At 34.1% G+C, this 17458-nt stretch overlaps 1 protein-coding gene across 1 annotated transcript in view; it reads left to right on the forward strand.

Moving 5' to 3' along the window:
* The window catches only part of LOC140747205 (adenylyl cyclase 78C), a 97786-nt gene that overhangs the window by 56179 nt on the left and 24149 nt on the right, over positions 1–17458 (forward strand). Inside the window, exon 3 of the mRNA XM_073079491.1 lies at positions 1741–1817. Coding sequence (XP_072935592.1) covers positions 1758–1817 — 60 coding nt within the window. The 5' untranslated portion in view covers positions 1741–1757. The remainder of the gene's footprint in view (positions 1–1740; positions 1818–17458) is intronic.

Consider the following 17458-nt stretch of genomic DNA (forward strand, 5'->3'; position numbering starts at 1 on the left):
TTTGTAATAAAAATTACAAAACTGTTTTAACTTTTCAGTAGTAGTCTAGTAATATCAAAATAATTTTCGAGGTCTGAAATATGACATCGAAATTTTAAGACCTTTTTAATTTTCCTAAGTTATACTTATTGATATATGCTTATTATACCGAGTAATGGGAGAGAAATGGGCCATCAGGTCTGCAGCGCCATGGCTAAAATCATGAGTATTCGGTACCAAGATTTGAAGTTTGCACCCCTGAGACGTTTTCATAAAAGAGAGATTTATCTGAATCAATCGATTTTCAAAATTTAGACGATCTTTTTTTGCTAACTTATTTCAAATACTACCACAATTTATACATTCGTTGTTTGTACGACGCCGCATTTTTACGACGACGACGCGCTACGCGCTGTAATGGATTACATAGTTTTTAGGGTTCCGTACCCAAAGGGTAAAAACGGAACCCTATTACTAAGACTACGCTGTCTGTCCGTCTGTCCGTCTGTCACAGGGCTCTATCTCCTAAACCGTAATAGAAAGACACTTAATTTTTTACAGAGTTTTAAGGGTGGCCGCTATAACAACAAACACTAAAAATAAAAAAGTTAAGAATAAATGGGGGTCGTCATACAATAAGCCGCTATTTTTCAACATTTTTTGCTTTATCTATTTAACCGTAATAGGTAGACAGTTCAAATTTTTACATTGTATTTACTTTAATGGCTGCTATAATAACAAATACTAATAATAAAAAAATATATATGAAAATTTTGGTGGTACGGAACCTTCCGTGTGCGCGTTCGACTTGCACTTGGCCAATTATTTGCTTACGAGTCGGCAAAATGCGCCCCCTCAAGCCAACCCCTAGCTTTGACGTGACAAAACCGTTTATATATTATAAATATATCAACGCGAATACAGCCGTGAGGCAATTGTAGTTAAGAAATACCCAAGAGGTAACTAAACAAAACTAGGAGGCAACATGTTTTTTCCCTTTAGTCATCCAGTTTGTAACATAATATTATTATACTTAATGCTTGAATGAATTAATGATTATTAAGTCATATTATACGTAACTAATACGTGATTTACTCCACGCGTACACAATATGGAATTACTATTACTGTAATAATAAGTACGGTGACTGAGCTAGACAGGTTTAATTCAATAAGCCTACTATAATAACCACGCTAATTGCACTGTGTTGTGACATTATGTAATAATCTAACTAATATTATATTATAACTTTATACTATTACCTTAGGTGAGTAAAATACACATCTTAGACTATTACTTACATATTTTATCACCGCTAGTTGGAGACGAAAACGAAATAAATTGAATTGAGAACTTTTAGTTCTGTAGGATTCCTCACGGTTTTCTCTTTCACCGATAAAGTAGGTACATGTACTAAATAATAATTCTCTAGGCCCGTGACAAAATAGTAGGTAATGTCTGAGCCCGACGACGTTTCAAAGGAAAGCTAAAATTTCTAGCTATTTCTAACTTAGCTAAATAATTTTTGACATTTTCTAAGTTAAATTTATGCACTACCTGTAATCTTTGCAAGAACCGCGTGAAAAAGCTCCAATCGTTTTCAGGATTGTTGTGCGCAAACATTTTGCGTTTTCATTTTACGTTGTACGTTTTACGAGTCAGGACTCAGGGCCCTAAAGACTTTTTGTACAGATATTGACTTGTTTTTTGTATTCTGATTTCGTTTTCATTTTGTCTAAAAAAAATAAAATTCTTTTCCAGGACATCCCTAACTAAGGATGGTGGAAGTCCACTCCGGAGGAAACGGCTGCCCCGGGCCTGGTCAAGGCAATGATGTGGTAAGTGTTTGATGTAATAATTTACTAACTAAACTAAGAAGGAAGTTAATGACGAAGTTTCATTAAAACCAGTTCTGGGATGATATTTGGCATGCAAGGAGAATAAGTTAAAACGCGTATTTTTTCTTGAAATATTAAAAAATCAAAGACGTCGACAATATATAGCTGTCCCATTGCCGGGCACGAGTCTCATCACGGAACGAATAGGATTAGGCTATAGTCCACCGCTCTGGCTAAGTGTGGATTGGTAGACTTCACATTTCACAAAGATTAACCTTACCTTAACCTTACCTTAAATTACCCTCACAACCTGAGGGGTAAGGTTAAGGTAATGTAGCGTAACTTTAAAAATTTTAAGATGTGTGTCCAAGTGATTTGAACTATACATCCCTCGATTGAGAGGCAGAGTTTTACTCAACAGTCTATAGCTGGGTACTGAAGTTTAAAGGCACCGTAAATCGTCCTAAAGCTAACTGACGAGATCGTGTCGCTAAGCCGCCAGCCCTCTATGTATGCCGCCCTCGAAATTAGGGCGCCCTAGCCCATCGCCTAGTTTGCACATGTGGACGGGCTCGCCCTTAATATAATCACTTCATTATTTTTTGCGACCAACGCTTTTAACGATACATAAATCAAAAATCAGGTGGAACGAAATTGTCGGTCTAATTTTCATAAACAAATACTGTTATTTTTTAAATAAATATCGACTATACCAATATCCTTTCAATTAAATTTAATAATTACTTCGAAAACTTATTTGAAATTCTCTTAATTGTCCAGAAAAGCTCTGTTTCAAACAAAACCAGCCAAACTTGCAAGCTTTTGTTGGTGAAATTAAAGCGATTTAAAGTTTACACGAAGTTTTCAATAGCACTGTTTATAAGACTTCAAAGTCGACAATTTCGGTCATATTTTTGCGAAAGGTTATATTTTTTAAAGAACCTCTTTTCTTCATATTTTTCGGTGTAGTAAATTACTGTTTACTCCAACTTTGAATAAGTTTTGTATTTTTAAAAGGCAGCAAACTTTCTTTAATATAACAACCTCATGTAAGACTTTAATCCTTTTGGACTTGACAACGGATATCCAATGGTGGCAGTGATTTGATAATTTGCGAGTCCCTCCGCAGGCCTATATCGGATAAATAAATCTCATTTCATTGCTTAAGCATTGTTCATCTTTGGCCAGTGGCACACCTGGAACCATTCGGCCTAGTGGGATCCTGCCAACTTCCACCGAGTATGCTAATTCGTTAGCTAAATCAGCCTCATAAAACATCTACGTAATTTCATGGACCAGTTAATATTGTACGGTCATCAGCATTCTAATACAATTAATACGTCCAAAACATCCTCCATTTTATTAATTTATACAAACCCCCCGTGGCATGAGTGACACGGGTGATAATAACGTTCCATTGCAGATATTTTTTGTATGAGACGAAGCTTAATTGTTTTACTGTGTATGTTTTTATATAATTATTCCCTAATGACACCTATTATGAAAATCCGACAAAAAACAGAATGTAAATCGTTTGCCCTAAAAGGTACGTTTTTACACTCTCAGAATTTTGTGAATTTTGAGGCTTTTGAGTTTGTTCAATTATTAATCAACAATTTGCCTAAAATAGCCATGCTGTCCAAGCACAGACTACACACGGCTTTGAGAACCTTTAAGAATAGACATGTGGCCTCACGATAATTCGTCGTTAAAGAAAGTGACATTTAATTTACATTACCTCCGCATGTGACTCTGAATAATAAGACATGCATGCCTGGGTTTCAAGCCTTCTACAAGGAGGGAGGGATTACTTTGTAGTACTGAATTTGGTTCAAATACACTTTCCATTTCTCGTTTGAAATCCAATTTACATGTCAGAAGCAGAGGTCAATGTAAATAATTTGGATATATTCAAAACATGGCATTAGAAAGCATCAAGTTTGTATTGAATTTATATAATGAAATTTGGTTCATCGCCGAGACTATAATTTAGACTAGGAATCGAACTCTACTTAACGCAAGATCGGCACTATGACTGCTACGCTACGTGGATTGTCAATTTCATAACGTTTTTCTTACCACAACCAGACATTACAATAGAACGAGTAGGTACAACTATGTATGAACTACTTTATAAACGCATACTTTTACAAATAAATAAATTCATTCATTCATTCATTCATTCATTCATTCATTCATTCATTCATACAAGCAATTTCAGAAATAAACACATTGTAGGAATTGGTTGATAGAAATATGTACTTATATAACAGGCAGATCTCAATCTTCATAACAAGTATCAACTATATACACCATGTTAGTCCCTGACAAAGAAGAATAAACCGGCTCATACAATACTTAACCTTATTGTTATACGAAATGTGTGTGACTAGACCAAAAATTGAATCGCACAAGATCATTTAAAAAATGTTGTCAAAGCTTAATACAAATTCGTTCGTGTCTCGCATCTAAAAATACGTTTGGTCGTGAACAAAGTAAAGGTAAACAGTTACATACCCTCCAATCAATAGGCCGGGCGTGGTTGTTTACAGTTCGCTTAGTTCCTACCGCGGTAACGCATCTTTGTTTTAAGGTAAAGTGCTTTAACACCACTACGAGTATGTAGGTACATAGAAAATGCTTTAGATATGTTTTAAGGCAAACTTGAAGTTGTTTTGATAGTTGATAGTCAGTAATAGTGTGGTACTCTAGGTATCTGAGGCATTTCAATTTAAAGTATGCACATACACTGTTTACTGAGTTCTTGTAGCCTCGAGTCTATTCAAACCTAATAGAAAACGTTGTCCGTAATTATTAATTACATTGAAAATTCCTATTATACGCCTCTTTAAATAAACTACTGGCGATCCGGCGTTTGTGCGAGGTGCCTAAATTATCCGCGTTTTTACAATATTGTATGTAATCTGCTTATCCGCAATTTGCCCTTGTGGAGGACCCTGGAGGTATACTATTCAAATGGTTTACCTTCTAAGAAAACGTTTGTTCAGCAATAGGATAGAAATGGTTATAATGATATTCCTTTTAATAAATAACAATGAAGCAATAATCTGGATCTGGATCTGAATACACTATTGTCTCATTCCTAAAGATTTACCTATCACGTGTTTACCGTACAGTATGCTGGAAATTGATTTTCGAAGTAGGTATACCTGTGTATTTTTGTAAACTTAGCAATGTATTTGAAAAACGAAATAAACCAACAATACGCTGATCCTGCAATAGCGACTACGATATCCATTCGTCATGCACGCGTCACGCCAAGACAGATCTACGATTTGCCTCCATCAGCTTATTTATTAGGTCTTAAAAGTTTATTGCGCTGAATCAGTTTGAATTATACGGGTAATAACTGTGTTCGAATCGAACTATTTTTGACTAATTCAATCAGTGCATATGTGCGTTGATCGTAGATAATATTTTAAAATGGCTAACACTATCAGTGAATGTTAAAATAAATTTAAAAATTTATCGACTGAAACCCTCAATCAAATTGGATTTGAATGGAATAGTGTTTAAGAAACTTGCGGACATACAAACATGCATGTATTCATAGCGGCCAAATACAGACTGCTTTTTTAAATTCCATTAATAAAAGTTAATAAGGTTCCCGCTGAATATCTGAAAACTATGTACTTTACTACCTCTTAACATCAGAAGAACTATTGTTTGCAACTTTTAGTACCTTCAGACTACATTATCCAAATTGCAAGCTATGATATTTCTATTGGGAATGTAAAAATATTTCATAAAATAGTGTTTACACATAAAAGCTTCGGGGAAAGCTCTCGATAGAAAGTTCATCGGTGTCGTGTAAGAGCACTGGCCTCCGGTGTAGACCGAGCGGTAATTTATTGCGACAACTTGAAAAATATTGGATCTTCTTTTAAAAGAAAGAAGAAGTATATGAATACTATGAACTCCAACGGATTACGTCATCGGTAGGATGTCTACACCTTTGTGCTGAATTTTACGTTTTTTCGCGAGATGGCCAAATATTATCAGGATATTATCGTCATATCGTGCTTTTTTTTCGTAAATATTGGACTGTTGGTCATAATCAACAAAAACTAAAAAGTTATGTACACAGTTACAGTTATGTACACAGTTACAGCCGTGATCCAGCGATATTCGTACTATTATCTGTAACAATATGTTGAGCGCCGAACACACAACTATGTACTAAATCAACATTTTTTTTATTTATTTACTTTTTAGTGAAATATGCCGGTTAAATTTTTTAAAGAATATAAAAAATATATCATTACCGAGTTGTTTTATATACAATTATTAGTTAGAATCAAGTTATCTGTACTTCCGCTACCTTACGTTTACTGGATAGTCTATACACAAATAGTTTGCGGAAATCGTAAAAGAAGTAATCAATTTTTATGTTCATCTAAAATTAGCATTTATTGTGTAAAAGCATTCTTCCGGGAGTAGAACTACCATCGAAGAGCAGCGATAAAAAGATAAACAATCGATAAAATAACATAACTTAATGCGAAAGTGCAAATGTTTGATAAAGAAATAAGTTTATTTCACTTTTCAGTCTTCTTCTACAGTAATGAAAGAAACAAAAAGTAAAGTGCTGCTATTAATATTTAAATGCCCGAATATTGTACTGACTTAACGAGGTTTCCAATTGCCTGTGATCAGTTCTAAGCTCTACATAATATTCATGACTTATTTGAAGTTAGTTTTAGACCCCTATTACTTTCAGTAATCACGTAAGAAAGTCCAAAGTACAGTGATTAACCACTTTGAAATTGACACTTCTCACGTGCGTCCTTACTTTTCTAGTTCATAGTTTAAACGTTATTAGTGAAACTTAGAAGCGAGGAGAATCGCTTCCGTGGAGCTGTAAACATCTACTGGCGTATCTTACATAAATCTAGTTTATTGGTAGTCGAGAACTTCATAAACCGATGTTGGACAAGGTGTGGCAACATACCTACATCATGATCATGTGGAGTCGGTTATCCATAATAATAAAATAATTTTTGTTCAAAATTCCTAAGCTTATTTTATGATTTTTAACAGTAAACTTCTGCCTTATAATATTGTTAAGCGCATCTGTATCTTAATTTGAAGGGCGTGGTAAGAGTACTTACACACTTACAAGGTGTTCAAACATATTCCTCAGGGGTAGTGACGCAGCTGTGGCCGACCTTAGGTAAGAGTCCAATCCTATCTAGGATTGATTGTTCATGGGCGTCCTTGCTTTTCTTTTCTATGTGGGCGTCAGTTGCCACTTAGAGGGAGATAACAGGCTTGTTTGCTACTTCAAATAAAAACAATCTGGCACCCCCGCCTTTGATGAAGTTGCAAACATGCTAAAGTTATAATTATAGGTTTAGTTTATTTATTGTACCGTCCTTTGAAGGGCTGTTTTCCGGTCATTTGTCTGTGATGTGCTAAATCGGACATGAAATCTGTAGTCATGAACAGGCCACGGAAAAAACACAATCCGTTTTAGTTCTTATTCACTTGGATTTTGGTTTGTTTTTGCTAAACTCTTTAGATTTAATCTGGTACCATGTTTCTTATCGTTTTTGTAATTAAATAATAAGTTAGCAAATAATGATAAATTAGAAGTAAGAATTTTACAGATGAGAAATCAGATTCCAAGTTCGATTTCTGATTTTTCAAAAACGAAAATAATGTAAGAAAATCTTCGTAGGTCGGAATTTGACCAGCGTGGTGGAATATCGCCAGATGCTACACCAATCTATACGAGACTAGTACTGAATAACTCCAAAGTAATGATAATTATAAATAGTAGTTTTTTTTAAAGAGGGAGGTAGTAGCAAACTACCTGCAGATGTCTACATGATTCCATACTTAGAGCTTTTATGTTTCAACACAATTTGTATTAGAGCAGTCTGGTGGAATATGTTCTAATACTCCTCAGTGCAAAAATAAAATTTACCCAACAGTAACACACGAAAGACACGCTCGCTTTGACACTGTGCAATACTGTGCATATAATGTATGTAATACAATAAAAAGCTTTTATAGCCACACAGACACTTTAATAATATTTAGTAGCATAGAAACTAGCAATACGCTGAGCTCTACGCTAAGCACATATTTGTTATCGTCGTTAATAAGAAGCTTGGATATTAACGATATCACATTTTTATAACGTTACATTAAAGTAATAAGTGACTCATTTGATACTAACAGTTTAAAAACAGATGCGGGTAGGTGAAGTGGGGACGACACCTTGGCGGCGCTCGAATTAACAGAGAGCGACATTCTGGTCGGAGACTTCAGCAAGAGCAGTCGAATAACGGAGATACTTGTGTAGTTATAATACTTCTAATCACTAGTGTGAACTTACTTACGTATAATTGTTATATCGTTACTCTGTACCGTTTATGTGACTATATTATTACATGACTTCAAGGTGCGGGTAGGTGAAGTGGGGACGACACCTTGGCGGCGCTCGAATTAACAGAGAGCGACATTCTGGTCGGAGACTTCAGCAAGAGCAGTCGAATAACGGAGATACTTGTGTAGTTATAATACTTCTAATCACTAGTGTGAACTTACTTACGTATAATTGTTATATCGTTACTCTGTACCGTTTATGTGACTATATTATTACATGACTTCAAGACCTTGAAGACGAGTTTGATTTCATCAGAAGTGTACAAGAACCAGCTCACAATCATGGACGACGATTCGTAAGTACGAACATACTTGACACAGGAATAAAAACCGTGAGTTAAAACATTATTTTGTCATATGTGAATTTATCTTGGTAAAATAAGTAAAAATGGGGGTAGATAAATGTCGTTGATGTAAGGGCAAACTCATTTGAATTAAGAAAATGGATAGATTGAGACTAGTAATTCAATGAAATGTTAATACCCTCTGAAAATGATATACTTAAATTTTGTGAACAAACTTTACTCTTAGCAAATTACTTGTTAACATTGTAAACTGAGGTGTTTACTTCAAAATAAGTGCATTTTCTGTGAAGAAGTGTCTAAAAGTAATTTTGCAAGGCAGTTCTTGTGGTAAATCTGTCCATTTGGTTAAAGTCTGTGGTGTAAAAAGTAAATCCTAATTGTTCTAAAGTTACACCTACTTTGAAATATAAAGAAATACACGTACTTATGAAAATATTTTAAGGATCTTTAATCTTAAATGTCAGGCTTTATAGATGTGGGAACCTAATGGTTGTTAATATAGGCTAATGTACGCCAGAAATTGCATACAGGTTAGATTTGAATTTATTTTTGATAACTTTTAATGTTTCAAACTGGGTTTACGTATATGCGTTTGTTATTATTGTATGGAGGGGACTATGCGGTAGCAACAAACGCAGTTACAGAGTACAGTATACCTACTTGATATAAGTGACACGTTTATTAAGTTGCAAAATTTTGATTATTCATAATTGTACAGAAATGTATAATATCTACGTGGTACATATTTAACTGACTGCAAATAAGTATCACGACCACGGTATTCAGTGGCTGAGTGTACCCACGAGGGAAATGGTAAATGAGTTTAAGGTTTATTGTTTTTTTTTTTTTGGATATTAATTGACTATATTTAAAAATAAACTTCTACATTGAAAATTCACATCTACATTGTTCACACTTTCATTTTATAAATCAATGAAAGTTTCCTTTTGATTTCATATACTTGATACGTAATTGTTATGAAAGAAGCATACGTACGTTGCCAAATTTAGCTTTCCATCAATTCTAGGCGAACTCACGCAGTACTGTGTACTACTGTGTTTTGACTCCCATAAAGTATAAATGCACATTAGTTAATGATCTATGAGAAAACTGAGAAACTTATGCGCAGCGGTCTTTGAAATATTATATATAAAAAAAACAACCTCCCATTTCACTTATACAGAATATTAAATGTCTGTTTTAAATTTAGTATGCAACGTTTCGTTTTGTATTAATATTTCTTTACATCTTGTAATTTTAAACCTTTATTGAATTTGAATTTGACACATTACACGTCCTTTTGGTTTGAAAATTGGGCACTATCAAATACTGGTAAATGAAGTTTGTACCTTAAACGTTGAGGCGCTTAGACTATCGATATTATCAATTATGTGAGCCACTTACGAAATGATAAACGGGATCCACTTTGTATGGGATTGAGAATAAATTATTTTAAGTAAAATAATAATAATAAATTGATGCTTTTATAACTTGAGCTTAGTTCTATTTACAAGTTACAGCAATTAAGTTATTATACGTATTAAGTGAGAAACGGTCACTGAATCCTACATAAATTTAGATAGTCTTTTGTATACCATATTTAAAATGAGTCTTGCCTGCGACTTTGTTCATGTGGATTCAGAATATAGTTTGAATTGCATTTTTAAAACGAGTCTTGCCTGCGACTTTGTTCATGTGGATTCAAAATATAATTTGAATTGCATTTTTAAAACGAGTCTTGCCTGCGACTTTGTTCATGTGGATTCAAAATATAATTTGAATTATACAATGCCCTCTGTCAAGATCACGGAGTACATTGGTAATTTGAAATTCTCCATTACCTGGTCATGTAATGTTTTAAAAAAAAAATGTATATTTTTGACATCAACTTCGTAGTTTTGGTTTTAATGCATTTTCAAACATACAAACCGACAGACAAAAATTTTTCTTTTTCAAATATATTCGATGTAAACACGTGAAGATTTCATTCTTATTATATGTATATCATAGCCGAATGAATAATAATGTTGTTTAATAATGTAATCAAATAAAACCATAGGTACATTTCGATGGGATTTTCTTATACAATAATTTACTTTTCATATAAATTTCATACGGTTCACAATTGCGTCATGTCTAGGTTTTCTCTATAGAAACATCGAGCGTCTTCTTGAGTGTTGGTTGTAAATGATACATATTATATTAATATAATCTATACAGATATTACGCACTAATATATTTTTTATTACAAACTATATAAAAGTCAGGTGAAGCCGAGGCGTTTGAAATATATATAATGAATATGAATTGTTCGGTAATAAGGTGTATCATAAGATAGTTTGACTAACTGTTTGTTTGGCTGGCTGGTATAAAATCATGATCAACTTTAATAGACCTTTTACAGGTCATAGAAATTTTAGGTTGTGATTGATAAGGAGCCACATGTTATGTAAAACAGTTATAGTTTTAAATCTGACGATCGTGATGAGACAAAATTAGAATTGGACAAGATTATTAAAATCATGTCATGTCAAAGTATTTCAAAATTTTTAAATAAATCTGACCGTTCAAAGTAGGTAAAAATCGAATTCAAATATTCCGTTACATACATACAGGTCAAGTTAATAAAAGCGTGGCAAAAATAAAAGCGTGTTTAAAAAAAATCTTTTATCAGTTGTAGACACAAATAAGTATAGTTAAATAATGGCCGGTTTCTGAAGTCATTTTTCTTGGTAGGTAGTTTACGAGTATGTATTCAATCTATCGGAAACTATCCGTTTGATAACTACCTACGAAAAAAAAAAATCCGCTTCCGAGGAACTCAATGTAAGACAAGGTCTGTTTAAACTCCGTTTAGATTAACGGAACATTTTAATGTATTTATTCTTTCCATAACATTATTTGATTTTTTTTTAAAAAACGACGTTTTGCGTAAAGTCTAGCAAATCTTCCTTATGGGAATCTTGATTTAAAACTTTTGGTGAAAAAAAAAAAAAAAAAAAGTTAAGCTTATTACACAATTGACAAGTATGTCGCTGACGTGAACGCATGGGTCCTTCGCTTTATTAATTAAATTTTGAAATTCATGCAATAGTATGTATTATTATAACTGAATATAAATTCAATTTAATGTAATGAAATTTCTTTCGGACTTTCAAAAGTGGGTTATGTGGCCCTACTTTGAAAGAAATAATGTGAATTTGTGATAAATAACGTAAAAAATTGGGTTCATACAACTTATTACGTGTTGTACTTATTGTGTGAAATTCATGGTTTGTTTACCGTTATTTAGTCTTTAACTTTGATATCATTCATTTCAAATATTCACGATATATTATTATTTTGATACTGCTTCATCAGTTGATAAAAGACGTACGTTGGAAAGGCAACTATTTGTATAAAATAACATTGTAATAATTAAAAGAAGTACTAAGTAGTAATAAAATAATGTTATAATAGTATTTTGAGTCGCACAGATTCATTTAGTGGCCAACTATAGATCTATCTATCTATCAGTATAACAGTTATTGAACAGGTTGTTGAGCATTCCGAAATGCACTAATAAGATAAACGTCGTTATTCTGATGCGTAAATTTATCGAATCAATAGTTTTTGGAGATTTAACTATTGGACTTAGAATCCAGGCATAAATAAAGTGGGCAGCTAGATGTTGTCATTACTGTAGGTGTAGGAAACTTTATGGTTTGATTTTTATTTATCTGGAGTTAAGATGGATTAGTGCAGATGCCTCGAGCAGTGTGATGTTCGCGGATGTCTCTTGGTGATGCATATGGTTGGTTTGACCCAAGGCATCGAGTACCTTGAAGTCACTAAGTGAATATTGCATTTTTGGAGTAAATTTGAGTTGAGCACTGGCCGAATGTTATCGTAAACAAGGTATAAAAACTGCGGTGATACATGACTAGAGTGATCCTATATGAACATCGCCTAGTTATAACCGTGTTTTTTATTATTTAACAATGGTCTAATGCATTCGCTTCAATACCAGTCGCGCATATGACATTTATGTAAAGAGTCCTTATGAACTATGCCTGCAACAGAAATCCGTGGTGAACACTGTTGGGGCAGATTTATAACCTAGGTAATACACAACTAGTGTGATTCTATATGAACATCACCTAGTTTAAGCCTTGGTTCGGATCAACAGTTCGGGCCTTTTACATGCGAGTCGGTATTGCAAGAAAATGCGTATAGCTAAAGCCATGTTTTTGATAAACAGTTCGGGCCTCTTACGTGCGAGTCGGTATTACAAGAAAATGTGTAACTCTTCTGGACTTAGGTATTAAACAACTGGTTTTCTTTTGCAGCTCTTGCATCAGACCATACACGATCGAGGACGAACGTGTGAGCAGGACGGCCGAATGTTATCGTCGTTAATAAGAAGCTTGGATATTAACGATATCACATTTTTATAACGTTACATTAAAGTAATAAGTGACTCATTTGATACTAACAGTTTAAAAACAGATGCGGGTAGGTGAAGTGGGGACGACACCTTGGCGGCGCTCGAATTAACAGAGAGCGACATTCTGGTCGGAGACTTCAGCAAGAGCAGTCGAATAACGGAGATACTTGTGTAGTTATAATACTTCTAATCACTAGTGTGAACTTACTTACGTATAATTGTTATATCGTTACTCTGTACCGTTTATGTGACTATATTATTACATGACTTCAAGACCTTGAAGACGAGTTTGATTTCATATTTATGTGTCCAAGCGACACCGCAGTTCGTAGAAGCGTCTCGCCACAAACTTCAGTCGTTACCATTGTTTACACGGTTAAAGGTGACCGCCAAGCGCTCGAGAAAAGTCTATATAACTTAGTCTAATAAAGATTGCGATCTAAACTGGCAGGATTACCGTTTGTCTTTCGATCGCTCTCTGTAATATACTCGTATGACTGAGACATGTGGTTTTAGAACGATTTTAGAAAACATTTTTATTTATTGGATTAAGCCATTCTACATACGCATATTTACATACGAAACATTTAATTTTTTTTATGATCCTTGAGAAAAACAGTGTCATCATAATTAAAAATGCGAAAGTAACACCCTATGTATGTAACTTTCACTTTTAATCTACAACAGATGTTCTATAACTATTAAGGAATAGTTTAAAAACCATGATACCTAACTATACACGTTAAAAACTTATAATTATCTATTTTAATCACAAACTAATTTTAATACATTGAAATGAGATAATCAATGACTGTAGTCCGTATTTTGCCTGCCACAATTCGTGAAAAATTTTGTGGGCAGGTAAAAATCGACAAATTTAGAATTTTGGTACTCGTAGTTCAAAAATTTCATAAAGATTGCTAAAGAGTGACAACTTTATTAATTCATGCAGATTCATGCACTTCATTTCGAGTAAGGTGAGTTTCCAATCCAATATGCTTTTATTGGTTTTTAAAACAGCACTTTGCGAGGCTAGTTAGCCTCTAGAATCAATTCGCGTCAATGTATTCCTCCTTAAAGCTCCTTCTTAATGAGATTTCTCGATTTCGTTTGTAGACCAAGTTGAAGTGAAGCGTCAACAGAGTCATTTAGCGCAGCGCTTCGCCTAACCAACGTTATTTACTTCGGCGGCTCACGCCTTTCCGATGTTTCTTAGTTTCAGCACTTTATCCCAGGCTGGTGTTGTTTTATTGAGATTAACCCAGATTCTAGATTGTAAATGAAAATAAGTAAATGTAATTGTTTATTGGATACTTACAATTACACCATAATTTGAAACGAATTTAGTAGATTTATTGTCAATATTTTTTCGGCACGCAAAGCGGTTATTTGTGATGCAAAACATTTGCTGGTAGGTAAATAAACTTAATTTGAAACAATTTGATTAAATTTTATGTTCTTTGTTTATTTTCTATTTAAGCGCTTCCATTTTATAACATGAAACCGATATATTTTGGTCCATACTATACCACTCTTTGAAGTTACACTTCTTTTGCATTCGAGAAGAGTGGTTTTTATGGCGGGAATATGTTGCGTATACCGATGTAACACATATTTTTAACGTAGTACGAAGTTGCGCGTTGTTACGCATATTTTTAGCGGAGAACGAAATTTCGCGAACCTATTTAACAAATTATTTGTATTGCACAGTTGCACGATTCGATGTAATACATGCCTATGTTTTTCCGCCCTATTACACTTTTTTGCATCTTTATGCGCACAGAACCGCCGTTTGCCGAAGTTAGTAAGTCAATTGTTCTGACTTAATCGTTCCTAGCCTAAAGACATTGGACTAGTTCTGTATTTGTTTTGCGAGTCGCATATATCTTGAAGTTAGTTGACAAACACTTGCCGAGGCAATTAGCGCGACGCATCAGCTAAAACATCATTTACTTCATTGAATACACGCTCGCTTCCACTAACAAGTTTGAGTGTTTTCGGTACAATTAATTAGTTATTAGGGCACACGGTACGAAGTCGACGCTCTCATAACATGCTGTATACGTGCATTACCAAATTTAGTTAACAATAAGGAGAATGCACTCATATGATTCAGATATTTTATATTTGTATATGTTCAGTTTGACCGCAAATATGCTTTTGTTTCGCTCTTCTAAACGATCCAGTCATACTCCTGGCCTGAAACAAAGAAGGATCCGGCTTCAATTCCCGGTCAGGCATTTAGTACTGTTTGTGTACTTTTGTTTTGTTGTCATAAACACTAGAAAGTGGTAGAATCTTTCCTGGTTCAACTCCGCCGCAGTGCGCACCACTGCCACATCTATTTCCGTCTAATAACAGCAGTGTTAGGAGCTGCTTGTCTGGTTTGGAGGATGCGGTAAGTGAGAAACACTCTTTTGATGTTTTCCAACATAGTACCCAAGGGAAGCGACGTTTTGGCCACTTACCATCAGGTAAACTGCATGTTCGTTTTCTTTTTCCATAATAAAAGTTGTTAAAAATACTAAAGTTAACTATTAACAGCGCACCATGGCACATATCCATCGCCATTTCAATATCAGCTTTTATCAGGCAGAACCATTTTATGACTATCGTAATTAATACACACGTTCTGAAGTCATTTAACACAGTCCTTCAACTTCACGTTATTTACTCGGAGCTCAAGAACTTCATAGTTTGAGCACTTTGAACCAATTTAAAGTTAACGTAGTTTGAATGTGTGCATGGCTTTAGTTATAGGTGACACGATAGAACGCAATCATCACGATTGACTTGAAAATTGAAATATACCTGTTTGCAAAGGAACCGTGTGGTACGAACCAGTCCCCAATAATGGTATAGTCCGCGCTAAACTGCTAGTCCGCTATGAAGTTGTTGCGAGCAGATAGTCATATAATTTCCTATGGCGACGCGATTCATTTCTATATTCAGAGCGGACTAACAGTTTTACGCGGAAAGACGCATAAATGGGAGGCAGCTTTTTGTGAACTCAATGAAAAATACAAAATGCTATTTTTTACTTATAAATAAATTGTTTTCACAACTAAATATTTGATACGAGCCAATCTGATTCCTCAAGTTACGTAACTTTTTAAGATTTCAAACGCAAAAACTCAGGCCTCTACATTTTTCGCGGATATTCACAAACATTTCAATCTGTTTATGCAAATAACGGGACTTTATCAGCTGAAAGTTCAAATGAGCCGCTTACAGTCGTAACCAATTTAGCGCCTGGCTTTGACGAGACGACATTACTTACTCCGTAGCCCTCCGCCCTTTTCATGTAACTTCGTCATATTTTTTTTAAAAAGTAATCGCTGATACTAATTTCACTATATGAAAAAAAACTATTATTACACCATTTACCGACGTCTAAAGATATACCTATAAGTATTGATTTCAACTTCTAATGCGGTACGATTCTACGAACTTACCACCTGATTATTCAAATGTACATTTACATTAGATACCTACACATATCCATTTATCTATACTAATAATATAAAGAGGAAAACTTGTTTGTTTGTTTGTTTGATTGTAATGAATAGGCTCAAAAACTACTGGACCGATTTTAAAAATTCTTTCACCATTCGAAAGCTACATTATCCACGAGTAACATAGGCTATATTTTATATGAAATATATTTGATAAATAGATTAGTCGGTTTATAAATCTATTGCTGAATATGGAAACACAAAGTTTTGCAATAGGTAATGTACCTGTTATAGACTGCGGTGAATGAATATCTGCAGAAAGATGTTGCTACCTATCTCTGTGTCATAGGTAATACCGTAGTTGCCTCGTATAATAATATAATTAGGAGACATACGTAGGCAAAGACAGGAAGTAGTACATACTATTCTTAGTCATACAACACTATCTACTATCAAATATAATTCACTTCAAGGTATAACTTAATTATCACTCGTGAAATGTCCTTTATGCTTTTTCAAAGTCGCAAAAATATGTAAAGCACGGAGCAACATAATATTTTTACTATCAATGAGCACGAAGAAAGATTATTGCAATATCTTGTTTTGTGGCGTTTGTTATTTCAGTCTACAAACAATTTGATTAAATAAGGAATATTAGATATTGTGAGATTTCAAACAAGCAAATTAGATTACAAATGTCGCAATATTGCAATAGAAGTAAGACGTAGAAATTGAAGCTTATGAAATAATAAGATTTGTGTCATAACTTTATTGATTTCAGTAAGGAAATAAAGAACGTTTCTTACCTTAACTTATTTCATTATCAGGAGTCTCATAAGACAAATATGAGTGCCGCCGCAGTCCAACTACGAAAGTCCTTATCACAAATTAACAAAGTAAAGACAGTTATTCAATTAGTCAATTCAGAATTCTTTGTATCTTAGACTACAGGGTGGTCCTTTGACAGTACACAAAAGAAAATCATGTACGAGATTACCTAATTACATCAGCGCGTGATTTTACGGCCCTATCATACTAGCT

The sequence above is a fragment of the Epargyreus clarus genome, unplaced genomic scaffold (genome assembly GCF_041222505.1).
Source record: "Epargyreus clarus isolate Ecla_fem2 unplaced genomic scaffold, WU_Ecla_fem_2.2 ptg000014l, whole genome shotgun sequence".
NCBI classification, from domain to species: domain Eukaryota; kingdom Metazoa; phylum Arthropoda; class Insecta; order Lepidoptera; family Hesperiidae; genus Epargyreus; species Epargyreus clarus.